The following is a 14917-nucleotide window of genomic DNA, read 5'->3' on the forward strand; positions in this document are numbered from 1 at the left end:
GATGCCCAAAGGCCTAGGCTCAGGTTGGTGATTCTTATAAAGGTTTCACAGAACAAAGTAGAGAAAGCCAGCATTATCTCAAAAGAAGTTTGCCTTCTCCAATACAATTAAACTAAGCCATCAACAGTACATTTATACTCCACGAACATGTTTTTCTGCAACTGTTTATTTAGAAAGATTTTAAAGAAATTTGAAGTGACTGTGTCTGGGGGTAGTTTCTTTAGATGAAAAAAGTGCTAACAGTCACTATGGAAACCAAGATGCAGGCTACAAGGAACAGAATCAGGCCTATACGACGATATTTTGAATGCTTCTCTTGTTCTTCTTCCTTCTTCAGTAAGGTATCAAATCCGGGTGTGTACATTTCTCCCAACCAAAACCGTAGGTCATTAGGATTTTCCTAAAAGAAAATTAGATGGAGGATAGGATCAGTCAAGGTTCCAGACTAACTGAGATTGCAGAATAAGAGAGTAGAGGTAATTTGCATCCATATTCACAGTGCCTTGAGTGAGGTTGAAGTGTCAGAGCTCTAATAACAGAAGCTAGGCTTCTCTGAATAGCTGGAACATGCAGCTACAGTCTCCTGGCTGACCAGAAATCCTCAGCTTCAACCTGTAGCTCTGCATGACAATTCACTGTTTACCGAATAAATTGCTCACACTCTAGGGTCACAAACACAAGAGTGTTTCTGCCATGTTTTTGCCAATTTAGTGTCTCTTACAATTTATAAACAGTGCGTGTCAATCAGGTTAGTGAGTTGAAATAAAATTAAAATTCCTTGCCTCAGATGATCTTGGGGGTTTGATTTTGTTGGCATAGTAGGAATGAAGATGTTTGCTGAATTTTTCAGTAAATCCAGAAGCTGAGTTCCATGGAAGGAGGAGGAAGACTTAGAGTCCAAAGTCTTCTCTGTGCTTCTCAAATTTCTGGTCTTCCGTGTAGAGGGCTACAGCAGGCCAGCATGCAGCAATTCTGGCACTGTTGCCCTTCTGGATAAAGGACCCGATATACCCATTCCTGTCCTTATTTATCCCCATGTTTCTGATTCTTTCACAGGCCTTGTCTCCCTTTCAACACTACGGAATTGTCTTCAACTCAAATTTATCTCCTGTGTCCCCAAATCATCTGCCAACTCTACTGTCCATACATCTAACACACACACACACACACACACACACACACACACACTTCCCTGTTGTCTCCTGCTATGTGTGTGTGTGTGTGTGTGTGTGTGTGTACTCAGTCATGTCTGACTCTTCACAACCCCACTGACTATAGCCCAACAGGCTATTCTGTCCATGGAATTTTCCAGGCAAGAATATTAGAGTTGGTAGTTATTCCCTTCTCCAGGGGATCTTCCCACCCCCAGGGATCTAACCCAACTATGTCTCTATTGTCTCCTGCATTGGTAGATAGATTCTTTACCACTAGTACCACCTGGGAAGCCCTTATTTCAGTGCTGAAGATTCAGTGTCTGTGCCTGGCATCTAGTAGACAAATAATTTATGGTGAATGCTGAATCTCTGTTTTCACAAATCCATTTCAGGATTTATTGTTTCTCACTTGGATTATTGCAATGGCTTGTAGCTGGGTTGCCCACCCTCTCTTGGCTTCTCTAGTCTCAGTGACTTCAAGTTAGCCAGTTTCCACAGCTAGGTAATGAATTAGCTTATTACCCTTGTAATAACTAGCTGGGTGGATTCTGGTGATGACAATATAACTCTTCCATTGCTATTAGTTTCAAAGTCCAGTCTTAGGAAAGCTATTAAAATAAAATTTGAATGATCTGTGCAGAATGATAGACGATTTAAAAATCCTTGCCTGACTTCACTCTTATTTTCATTTTGTCTGTGTCCTAATCAGAGGCCTGCACTTTGCCTGCAAGGTTAATGGCTCATTCTTCAGTAAGAACTTCCATAATGGAGACTATCCACCCCCACATTCTGCTTATAGCTTGCGTTGGTAACTAAATATGGGATTCTTTTCTCCTTTTTTATTTATAAACTTAGTAATTCAGAAAAATGGGAGTGACCAAAAGCACATGGAACTTTCATGGCCTGTAAAGTAGTTGAAAAGGTTTCAGAAATTAAGTTGGGCATTCCATGTGCTAATTAGGAGATGGGGTAGGGATGGTGATGAAGTAAGTTGAATTGATGAGGTGTAAGAGGAGATACTTGGAGAAGGCAATGGCACCCCACTCCAGTACTCTTGCCTGGAAAATCCCATGGACGGAGGAGCCTGGTGGGCTGCAGTCCATGGGGTTGCAAAGAGTCAGACATGACTGAGTGACTTCACTTTCACTTTTCACTTTCATGCATTGGAGAAGGAAATGGCAACCCACTCCAGTGTTCTTGCCTGGAGAATCCCAGGGACGGGGGAGTCTGGTGGGCTGCCATCTATGGGGTCGCACAGAGTCGGACACAACTGAAGCAACTTAGCAGCAGCAGCAGCAGCAAGAAGAGATACTAATACAAACCAAAGTCGTGACTTTATGAGGTCTACCCACCAGTCTCCAGCCTTGAGGGGCCTTTGCTCTGAGGTGAGTGGGCAGGTAGCAGATAAGTGGGAAGAGGGCCAGCCTTGGTTTTAGTAAAGCAATATATACATCATATTCACATTCAGTCTTCCTAAACATGTCATGGTATTGCCAACAAAAAATTACCCCTTAGTGCCAATAACATTCAATTTCTTTAGCCTTACATTTGAACTTTATTTTGAATCTGTTTGTTAGCCTTATCTCCCCCATTTTTCTATTACTTTAGCTGTAGCCCTACCAAAAATGAACTACCTATTGCTCTGACAAACTCTCTTACTCTCTTATATTTGTGCCTTTATTCTTGTTACTTCTGATAGAATAGAGCCTCTCCTCTCATGCAAACGACTCATGTCATCTGGAGTTCTACATATCCTTCAAGTCCAGCCTAAATCAACTTTTCCACAAAGCCTTCTTATAATTCAATGTGACTTCGTCCTCTTTTGAATCTGCACAGAACTTTCTACTCACCATATAGTCACTGTCTTCCTCTCTCTTATCCTAGAGTTACTGCTTGTTGCTAATACGTCACTCAGATGAACTTTTGGAGGGCAAGAATATTCTTCTTTACAGTACCCTTGCCATTCACGTAAACAACAAAGAGAAGAACAGAGGCTCTAGCACCTAGTCAAGAAATGTTTGTGAACTACATCAATCTATCTTTCCTAGTTGTAGAAGGTTATTTCTTAAGAGGTCTTGATCTTTGGATTCCTGATTAAAAAACACAAGATTACTGTTGCTAGGGGGAAGCATCTGTTATGGAAACATCTCTGGAGAAGAGGCTACATTAAGGATGAGATACACTAAACCCACTGGGAGATAAAGAAACTTCAAAGATTCTGGACAATATTTAAAGGTGTGCAAATTTGAGATTTTTTAAAATATAAGACTTTAAGGGGATGTAATGCTGTCTCCTTCAAAAGAAAAAGCCTGTAGGTGACTAGGGTATGAGGCTTAGGACAGACATACACTGGTACACTTGGAATATGTCAGGTCTTTCTGGCCCTAGGACAGGCAGAGGCCAGCCAAGGTTGGGTAGAAATCCAGTCCACTCGGAAAACAGGGTTCCTTTCCCTGCTTTTCAGGGATTCCTAGACTTTGTGTTTGAAGGGTGACACCAGGGGAAAGAAAAGGAAAAACTTGAGTTGGGTTTAAGCTGGGTGAATGAGTTCATTGCATACTTTTCCTGTGTTGAAATGCTTTTGTTTTGTTTTGTTACTGAGACACAGGAAAATGTCCAAAATGTAAATCTGCAATCTTAAATCACCGAGTAGGCTTGAAATAAAATGATCTTTGATGAGAACTGCCTTGCACAATGCCTAAGACACAGCAATTAATCAACATATTTGAAAAAATATAGAATAAGGAACTCAGCTATTCACAAACATAAATGATCTCAAAACTAGAGAAAAACCCTTAATCTTACAAACTGACTTTCACAACCTGATACCTTCCAGGTAAACCCTTCTTCTTGTCACATCATTTCTTTCTCTCTACACTGTAGTGATGCTGGTAACTGCTGAAAATATAAAACACAAAACATATAAATAAACACAAATACTGACTAGGAGAGAGAAGGTAAAGCCAAGGGCCAAAATGACCTCAAATCTGGAGATTTTGTGCCCATTGAAGAGTGCCTCTCACCTTAATACCCGTTTCTTTAAGGATTATGTAACTGATCTCCCTCATCAATTAAAGGAGTTGGTTCTTTGCCTGAGTACCTTCAGATGCCCAGAGAGGTTGGTATGCAGGGAACGCTTGTCATATTCCTCAGCGGTCCATGAAGGATTCTTTTTTCTTTCTTCCATAGCTTCCTCAAAACTTACATCACCATATAGTGGGTTATTCTTCAAAACTGATGATAAGGATGGTGGGGGGCTCTCTACGGTGATGGTGCCCTTCATACTGGATCCCCTCATGTGTTGAGCAGTAATATTCTTCTTTTCTCTCTGTCAGGAAACACAGTAACAAAGTTTCTCTTACAAAGAGGTCACTGATAATAGGGAAGGAAAATGTGAAATAACTATACCAGAAAGTTTAATGATTCTGCCTGGACCCAACAGCTTAGGACAATGAATGAATGCAGAACTCTAGGATCTAGTTTGACTTAGGATGCTATCACAGAGCTCTTTCTTTGCATGTGATCGTGTTCAGATTCAGTAATCATTCATTAAAATGCTATTTTACAATGACAGAGAAAGAACAGCATTCCTTAATTCAAACAGTAGAATTCTAAAGAAAGTAACTTTTCCCCAGTTCATTTGCATTGAGATTTAATGACGTTACCTCTTTCCACTTGCGCATTCTATGACTGAAAAAAATAATATTTAACATTGCTGTATTAATCCAGCAAAGTCAAGATTAAAAGGCATTTTATAGCTATGCTTTGGCTTTCATGAGAACTCCCCTGGGACTCTGATTTTAGACAGCTTGGAGAACTAGACTAACTTAGCATTGCCCTCTTATATGTCACTATAGACCAGCTGGCTATTGGATAGCTCTAATTCTGACTTGTAGATCTTTAAAAACTTAAAAAAAATTAAACCATGATATACTTGTAGAAAAGTATATATGTTATAAATTTAGAGTTCAATAAATTTTCACATATCAAATAAACCCAAGATACTACCAAAAAACAAACCATACTAGCATACCCCACACTGCCTTCTAATTACTCTTGGCTCCCCTCCCCAAGGATAATCAGTATCTTCAGAATCCCCATCACAGGTCAGTCTGTACTCATTTATATAAATGGATTATACAAAAACAATGTGGTTTTTCTGTGTCTGGTATGACCTTCATATTTTTACTTTGCCTTTTTTTTTTTTCCTTATGACTACAAAGCTATTATGAAGATAGAAAAATTTCAGATTAAAATGTATTCATTGACCACATAAACTGGAGAAGAAACAGAAAGCATATAGAGTAATGTCTTATTTATCATAGGGCATCAAGGGAAAGGAATTCCACATAAGTTAATTTTCAGAAAATGTAGGTTTGACTCTTAAAAACTAGCGACACATTTCATTATCTTACAGCAATTTTTCAGTAAATGTGTCTCACATATTTCAGCCTTCCTAAACAGAGAAGTTTAAGTAGCAATTAATATTTTTCTGAGTTATATTTATAATCATCAGTGCACTGATTCCCTCACATCTATTGGGGTATATAGGTCACATTAAATACGTATTTATATAAGTAAAGTTGTAAACTAATATATGTAGCTTCCTTCTGAAATGGCTGGTAGCCACCCCAAAATCATCTAGATAAAGCCATTCATATTCTCTTTGGCCTTAGGTTTCCCTAATTTTCTTAAGCCAGATTTTTCTTTTAGACAGGTAGAGATCAACTTGGAGGTCTTATCTGACTTTATTAGATTGCTGGTCTGTTCAAAATCAATTTATATTCTATAATACTAAAGTTTGCAATGAAATAATAAATCATCTTGATTTAGCATTCATCCTTAAGATGGATGAACTCATGAAAAATGTTTCTGCAACTGAGAAAAAACAATTCGATATAAAATTTAGATAGTTTCAGTTTAGCATAATTCTGACTCAAGTTTTTTGCTTCAAGGCTAGATATCTATGATTTTCTATGAAGAGAAATAATCCTTCTGATGCTGAAAAATTGGCTTTGTCTGTTTTCTTGCCTGACTGACTATTCCTTGAGTTTCCTAAATAAGAAAGCTCTATAAATCAGAAAAATAGTTTTAGAGGTTAAGAAAAAAACACAATACCCTCTATTACAATGTTTAAAAACCTTGAGAAACTAATATACAAAAGATAGAAAAAATAATCAGAGCTATTTTTAAAAGAACATTCAAGGTCTTAATTCTAAACAGTATTCTTGAATGTTTGAGGTTTAGAATTTAGTGCCATTTAGTTTTGCATTGTTGGAGAAGGCAATGGCACCCCACTCCAGTACTCTTGCCTGGAAAATCCCATTGATGGAGAAGCCTGGTAGGCTGCACTCCTTGGGGTTGCTAAGAGTCGGACACGACTGAGCGACTGCACTCTCACTTTTCACTTTCGTGCATTGGAGAAGGAAATGGTAACCCACTCCAGTGTTCTTGCCTGGAGAATCCCAGGGACGGGGGAGCCTCATGGGCTGCTGTCTATGGGGTCACACAGAGTTGGACATGACTGAAGTGGCTTAGCAGCAGCAGCAGCATTTTTGCACTGTATGACAATTTCATGTCTGAAGGACATGTGAAGGGAAAATTACTAGAATAGTTTATTAAGAATTTTATGGAAGAAACAGAATATACTAATTGTGGCTGAGGTTCTTCTATATTTTGATAAAGTAAAAAAAGCTCTTCAGAAAGAAAACCAAAGCATGTCTTTGATTTTAACCTTTCACTCTACATTCTACATGGACTACATTTATCAAAAGGAAGCACAATAGTAATTTCATTATTTTAACAATATGGGCTCTAAAATAACTTAAAAAAATACTGTTTAAGGAAATAAGCTTCAGAGCTTACCTAGGCTTTTCTGTATTAACCATTACTTTGCCCACATATCCTTTATACATTTTAATCAATATTTATGCTATTTATGTATAAGTAAATGATCATTTAACAAAAAGAATAAAATGGAAGACTTTCAACAGACAAACACTGAAAGTATACAATTAATAGGCCAATAAAGAAGGAATTTCTAAAAAATATACTTCAGGAAGAAGAAACCTGATATTAGAATGAAAGGTTAAGATGGATAAGAAGAAATGCTAGGAAAAGCAAAGAAAAAGAACAAAAGGAAAAAAAGCTGATGAATATATACAGAAATCTAAGCAAGCACTGATTTTATGGTAAAATAGAAATAATAACCACTAGTTTGTGAGTTTTAAGATAAGAGAAACCTAAAACTAAACAGTAAGATCTTTAACAGATATATTTGATTGGGAAAGTTCTTTTTTTCTTTTTGGCCACACAGCACGTGGGATCCTCATCCCTTAACCAGGGGTTGAATCCATAGCTCCTGCAGTGGAAGTGTAGACCCTTGGGCCACTTGAGAAGTCCTTAATTATGAAATTTTAAGAAATAGTTTCTCTTATAGGATGGAGATACTACTTAAAAATAGAGAAAGAAGGTGTAGATTCTAAATCAGTAGAGCAGAAGAAAAAAGATGACAGAAAGTTCATCTAAAAGATAAGAAACCTGAAACAAAGAATACAGAGGAGAAAATCTTAGGAAACAGAAAAAAATTTGAAACAATCATGTTAAATGAATAGGTGAAACCCTCTATTTAAATAACAGAGACATCATATGAGATTTTTAAAATACTTAAAATACAAGAACTCAGAAAAAATGAGAGTGAAAGTACGTAAAAATATAGAGCAGGCAAATATAAACAAAGAAGAGCTGGTGGTGTGATTGGTTAAATACTCACCAATTTTGTTTTCCTTTTCTGAGCACAAGGCATGACCGCCTTCCTCAGGCTGTTTGACATTAAACTGGGCCCACTCTTTCTAGTAGTTGATGTGGGGTCAAAAGTAACAGAGATCATTTCCAGGCCAAGCCCCTGAACTCTCCAAGATTCCTGGCTCACCTGTCCTCACTTCCCATTTTCTGTTGTATCACTGTAAGCAAGGATTTTGAAGTGGCAGAGCTATGTAAGATGAAAGAACTTCAAGCTCTGGGATACTGCTTAGAAAAGAGCTGCCCAACCCCTGACCCCCCCCACCCCCCACCCCTGCCAACCTATCTGTCCTCTCTCAGACTTTCCATGCACAAGAATGTTTTTCTTTTTAGTTATTGATATTTTGTCGTCATAGTGTGGCCTAGCCTACATTTCCCTTAGTACAGAAAGTGATAGCTTGAAATTCTACAACTATTGGCATTGGCTTAGCAGTTAAGAAAGGGATGAGAAGGAGTATCAGAAGCTGGATGGATGGCTATTCATAGCATACAGCGAGAAATGTTTGGTGTGTTATCTGTGGTCATTTGGAATCTAATCCCCTGTAGCTCTATGAGGGATAAGTAATACATGTACAAGGATCACAGCATTGCTGTATTATAAGAAAGAGATGAAATGATAGAAAGAACTGAATCATTTGCAAAAAAACAGGAGAGAAACTATGGAAATTTGATACCTTCTATCATTAAAAATCTGACTGTTTATAGACGCCAAACACTAACTGAGGCAGAAAAAAAAAAAAAGCTCATTTAAATTTCCTAATAGAATGAAGTGACTCAGGATTAAAGGTCATGTTAGGATGTGGTTTCATAACTATTACTCCTGACTGTCTCCAGGCATTTGTCATTGAGTCAAAGGATGGAGAAATGGAGGCAGAAAAGCAAACCGTTAAAGCCTATTTGAAACGCCTTCAAAGAACTTAAGGTGTATTTATTGACATATAGAAGTGACCACAAAAAAATAGAAATGATTGCATTAATAAATAGCTCACACTAAGTTTTATAAGAAATGGTTCACCAGAGAAACCACAAGCCTAGACCTAAAAGTTTTTAAGATTGTTAAAAATTACAGACAACAGTAACCTTATGCCTCCAAACATGGATGTATTAATGGATTAACAGGAGTGAATTCTGAAGCCTCTACTGCCTTGAGGGGGGCCCACTCTGATATGGCAAAAGACTGTGATGAACAAGGGAATGCTTCCTAGTGCGTTGGACCAGGAACTTTAGAGAACAGTGTCCCAGGAGATCTTCTAAAGAGGAGAGTCCTGGCCTAATCCATCTTCCCCACCATCAAGGAAGGAGGGCCACACAAACTATTCCCAGTAGAATCTCAGAATTACTTTGGAGCAGTGTCTGCGTGCTTTCACTTTTCCCATTCCGGAAGGAAGAATTACTGCAGCGATTGCATGTCTAGTGAGCAAAGATTATAGGACCGTTCGGATGGGGCGCTGGATAAACGTAGTGACTGCCTCTGGTGAGGGATGAATGTTGGTCAGATTAAATCTAAGAATATGGTCACCATGAAATAATAAAGACAGGAGAGAGCAATAAATATTAGAAGAAAAATAACCCATATATACGATGGAATGAATCAGTGATATTGAAAGCTATTTCATTTTGAAAAGGTTCAGTTCAGTTTAGTCGCTCAGTCGTGTCTGGCTCTTTGTGACCCCGTGGACTGGAGCATATCATGTTCACAAATTGGGAAAATCAAGATCATAAAGATTTCCATTTTCCCCAGTGTGGTCTATATGTACAATGTAATTCCTATTATAATCATAATCCAAACAGGGTATTTTGTTTGTATTTCACATGTGAGCCCAGAGACAACTTTTCCTAGAAAGTTGCACCCCACTGGTCATGATAACTCTGTTTTCCAAATTGCTAAATGGTTACCTTTGTGAAACACAGATTTGATCATGTGATTCTCTTGCTTAAAATTTTTCATCAACCCCTCCAAACTTTCAGGACAAAATTTGAAATCTCATGCAATACCCATCAAGCCTTCCCAGTCTGACCCAGACCTCTCTTGGAACCTCTTCTTCTGCCTTCCCCTCCAAGTAACCAGGGCTCTGAAGTCCCACATGTGCTCCTGTGACACACTGTGCTTTAATAAGGTTTCGGTGCCAGAGGCATTTGGTCTCATTGAGGAGCAGTGATGGGACAAAGCGGGTGATGCTTCTGGCAGTATTATCATCCAAAGGTGAATTTCTGACCCCACTGGAGATTTTGTAAACTACATACATTTAGCATAACTTGATAAAATCATGTCCTGATAACTGCAAGTAAAATCCTGAGCAAGTCAATGATGCTCCTTAATCTACTTCTTAGACGATAATTTATGTACCTCAAAAGTCCGACAACATTTTGCCCAAATATAAGCTTATATGGGCTGCTCTTATTGAAATAGGATATGGAATACTTGAAATAGAGACAGTCCTGGAGAAGGCATGACACGTGTGTTCACAGATAGATTGTGAAATACAGTTATGATACACAAAAACAAACAAACAAAGCTGAGGGAAAAAGAAGAAATGTTAGAATTTAAAGGGAAAAGAGAGCCATAAGACTGGAAAAAAAAAAGTAAGGAAAGGTGATTAGGAAATACACTCAGGAAATGACCTTGTCTAGAAACCAAGGGAAGAGCAACCTCCTTACCCTTGATCTTCTGCTCTAGTTCATAGGTTAGTACAGAAATCCCCTGGGTTCTCAAACAGACATCATAAAACTCAGGAAAAGATATAACAAATAGATTAGTCTGGAAAGATTCCGAAGTCTAACTGCTAATCAGAAGAAAAATCCCACTACAATATCTGAAAAAATATATTTTATCATTTATACCAAAAGAAAAGGAATTTTTTTTTTACCTTCCTCTATAAATGGATTGGCAGAAATATTTGGAATATAATCCCAAATGCCTTCATCAGATACATGCCCCCAATTATTTCAACAACCAGAAATACTAGATTTTGGCAAAAGTTTGTTCATTGCATTGAGAAGAACTTTATCAAGAAGGCTTCTTTATTTCTCTAGTGAAAGAATTAAAGAAAAAGTATAAATCTAGTTAAATCAAGAAGTACCTGCTTGTACTCTTTACCTGCAGATACAGGTGACCTGTGTATGCATGTTCACAAAGGGAATGAACAGTGTCCTGAGATGCTGGCATGCCTGGGGACATCCTTGCTTACTTTCCTATATGCCTGGTACTGCTTCTGCTCATGTGAAATGGCTTAGAAAATTGCCTCTGAAGGTGGAATGAGAATTTCAAAAGAGCATAAAACACAAATCATGAATATAAATACACTATTTTTTTTCCTTCTTGCTGCACTGTGCAGCATGTGAGATCTTAGTTCCCTAACCTGGCTCCTGCAGGGGAAGCAAAGTCTTAACCATTGGACTGCCAGGGAAGTCCCTAGAAGTTCTCGTTTCAACTGTTTGGTTACTGCCAGTGTTGACGGCAATGTTTGTAGGTTAAGTCCTTTGACATTTCTTGACGTAGGCTTAATTCTAAATACTCTGTACCTGGGGTGGGGGACGGACGATGAGCCAAAAAGGTAAGCTAACACAACTCTGAAATTTGTGTGGATTTCATGGAAGTATATAATCTAACTGCTTGATTTGGCCACAGAGCTTGGTAAAAGTACTGACTACACCCTCTAACATGCACACACACACACCCCTCCATCCACGGCATATATCAAAGAATGCAAGTGGTCTTATCTGCTATTCCAAATTCTAATGATAGGCTAATTTAAACACATTTAGGGATACTATTAATAGCAAATGATGACATGATACCCATTTCTTAAAGGAAACTCTGTCAGTTGTTTTTACCTTATTTGCTCTCACTTTCAAGGAACTATGTAAAATGAATTATACACTAATTGCAAGTGGAAATACTGCATGGACTGAGTAAGGGCCATAATTGATGCCTCTCAAACTGGTTTATTGTGGATTTGAGACAAGAAACCAAGTTTCAAATTAAGCCAACAAGGTGAGGGTTTTAAATTAAGAACCACTTAACAGCTGCCTGCCACCTCTCAGACCCCTAGTACCTTAGTACACCTGGTATATTCAGTGCCCTTATTCCAGGTATCACCATAACGACTTACAACTTTCATACATTCTTTTCTTTTAGATTTGTTTTTTTTTTTTTTAACCAGTTAATATTACCACTCTCAGATTTTTAAGATCCAACCAAGGAGAGAAGCATTATTTATTGACATATTGTAATCTGAAGTAGCAAATATAATTGTTTTTACTCATTCGAGCCACAGTTACCCAACTAACTAAATTTGTAATTGATTTACTTCTTCCCTCCAAGCATTATTTAGTAGTGTATTGGCCTTTATTCAGTCATTAGACATTTCTTTTTAGGGTAAAGTTATAACTAAATCAAGTTTACATATAGTTTACGATTACCAATGACACATTCAAAGACACATGAAACAGATTTTTACATCCTTGGTTTGCCCTGTAAAACTATTTCTATACCTCAGGGCCTGTTGGGAAAAAATGCCTTTTAAAATTTGCATTTCACTCAGGTTTAGGAACAATATTCAATGGAGCTTTAAACTGTGAAGTTACACATGAAGGAAACAGGTCAACTCCAGTACTAAACAAAAGATGTTAGATCGGTGTGTTCCAACCTCAAAGGAATTTATTGGATATGTTTTCTTAGACTAAACTTCATAGCACAGGAGGGCCAAGGTATTCTAAGCTGACTTTTGAGTTATTTTAGTTCATGATATAAACAGTAAGAAAGACAAAGGAGGAATTTCATCGCATTTAACTTAAACTAAGCAAAACACACAAAAAGCAGCCATCAAAAAGGTGTGTGTGGATAGGTTTTGAAAATTACAAAAGGGAAGGATGTAAAATTTTTTAAAAAGTCAGTTGTCGTAACAGGCTGCCTTACAATGGAAAGGAATTAAAACCCTCATAGGTGGAGGAAACACTTACATAACTATTCAAGTGTACTTGATTCAGAATGATCTCATGATAAAGGTCCTGAAAAGCCCACAAACACACCACAAAGGAGTCACTTTACACCAGGACTCATGAGTAGCAACTGTTTCTTAAAAGAAAACAAATTTCTGTTCAGGGAATTTGAACCACTCCAAAGGATTTAATGATTTGCAGGGGTTTGTAGGTCATTCACATCTGTTCTGAAATGAAATGCTTCTTCCTGTTTCTAAATTGACTAACCCTTAACCCCGTTAGCCCTCATGTCTTAAAACAAAGATTATTCCTAATTCATGAGCTGGGCAACACTCAAGGCCTTTATGTTTCTTTCAGCACATGGAACTCATCAGTTGTATCCTTCTCTTGTGGTTAGCAAAAAAGAAGGAAGATGCAGAAGAAGAGAGCAAGAAATGAAGTCTGGGTTTGAAGATTGCTTGTTAAGTCTTGTCTACATGGATACCCACCGAAACAAAGAGCCTCTACAATAACAGCCAGCACCTTTCTCAGGTAGAGAGTTCCCTCTATTTTCTTTCTTTCCATCATTAGGTTTCCATTGTTTCACTGTTTTGAGTTTCTTCCCCATGAGATGAAAGGGAGCCAGTCTGAATGAGGTGGAAGCAAGATTCAGTTGTCTTAGAGGCCATGTATGAGCCCACAGTGTAATCTTCAGATGCTTTATGCCTAGACTACACCAGAAGACAGAGGTGGGGTTCCACCCAGAGCCTTATCTGCAAATGTAGTGATTGATCTGAAGACATCTGAAGGGAAGGCTAGGCAAAAATCTAAAAAGAAGATGGTATGAGAAGCTGGGGCATGAAGGAAAATGAATGGTTGGGATAGTTTACGGAGTTGATCAAGTGATCAGAGCAAGCCTCCTTCCCTTGACAAAGAGAGAAAGCCCCTTTCTATGGCAAGAGTGAGCAGCTACCCTGTACTCTGCTGCCTGTAGCTGTTTTGCACAAATGAGGAAGTGGCAGATGCCGAGAAGGCAGCAAGCCCCCATCGGCATATATGTGTGCTCCCGCACCTTACCTGTGAGTAGACGAGGTTTTGCCAGTGTTGTGCAGCAGGGTAATTCCCTCCCGGAAACCGCACCAGGCTGGCCTGGAGAAGGGCTGAGTTCCTCATTAAAGACTTCACATCGAGCTGCAGGAACTTGTCAGGATGGTTGTTATTTGGCAAAACAGAGAGATCCATGCCTCCCTGCATCTACAGTGGAAAACAGAGGTGAGCGAGGCTGCTGCTCTCAGAGTGGTCCATTATTAATGAGCCTGAGGGTGCCCGCCTGGCGTGTGAAACCACGGCTGTGGGCTGTGCCCAGAAACCGCTCTCGAAATGACATATCAACACAGGGAAGAGTGGAGCACCCTGACTTACCCTTCACACCACACACACACACACACACACACACACACTCACACTCACACACTCACACACTCTCTCTCTCTATCCCCTCGGATGCTCGAATGGAACAGCTGTGCCCATACTTATTCCATTGTAAAGGATGAATGAAGATGTGTCTTCATACAGAAATAACATCTTAAGAGGAAGTACTCTTTGGATCAAGGCTACCAGAATTTCAGGGTCCCAGGCCATAATTTGGAGCACATGCTACAGTCACCTGTAGAGAGACATCAGTTGATACTTCTCTTTGAACACTGCCGAGCTGACCCAGCCGGCTTGGCCTTGTCTCCGCAGCCTCACATGTGATATGCAGGATCTTGTTTCTTCTCATGTTTTGACTCCCAGAGTCTCAGGGTCATGTGGAAACCTAACCGTGTTTAGGTTGTCAGGCTCAGCTTAAAGGGGATATAGCAAGAATTTGCTTGATCGTTTGCTGCAGTAATTTAGTGCCCCAAACTACCGCCCCTTGGTCCGTTCGCCCTCTGAGGTCTCTTTGACTCTGCTCTTAGCTGTTCACAAAGCGGACTCGGAAAGGGAGGAGAACATGGCGGCTGGGTTTGGATGTCGTGCATTCCTCAGTGAACCCATCTGCC

General features: G+C 38.9%; 1 protein-coding gene across 1 annotated transcript; it reads right to left on the reverse strand.

Annotated features, from left to right (window-relative positions):
• Positions 1-220: 220 nt before the first annotated feature.
• MINAR2 (membrane integral NOTCH2 associated receptor 2) lies at positions 221-14117 on the reverse strand. The gene is made up of 3 exons (XM_068981025.1): positions 13953-14117; positions 4255-4482; positions 221-400 (listed from the first exon to the last, which is right to left on the reverse strand). Exons 1-3 carry the CDS (start codon positions 14115-14117, stop codon positions 221-223), a joined length of 573 nt encoding a protein of 190 aa, XP_068837126.1.
• Between the last annotated feature and the right edge of the window lie 800 nt (positions 14118-14917).

Source organism: Capricornis sumatraensis, chromosome 9, assembly GCF_032405125.1.
Source record: "Capricornis sumatraensis isolate serow.1 chromosome 9, serow.2, whole genome shotgun sequence".
Classification (NCBI taxonomy): Eukaryota; Metazoa; Chordata; class Mammalia; order Artiodactyla; family Bovidae; genus Capricornis; species Capricornis sumatraensis.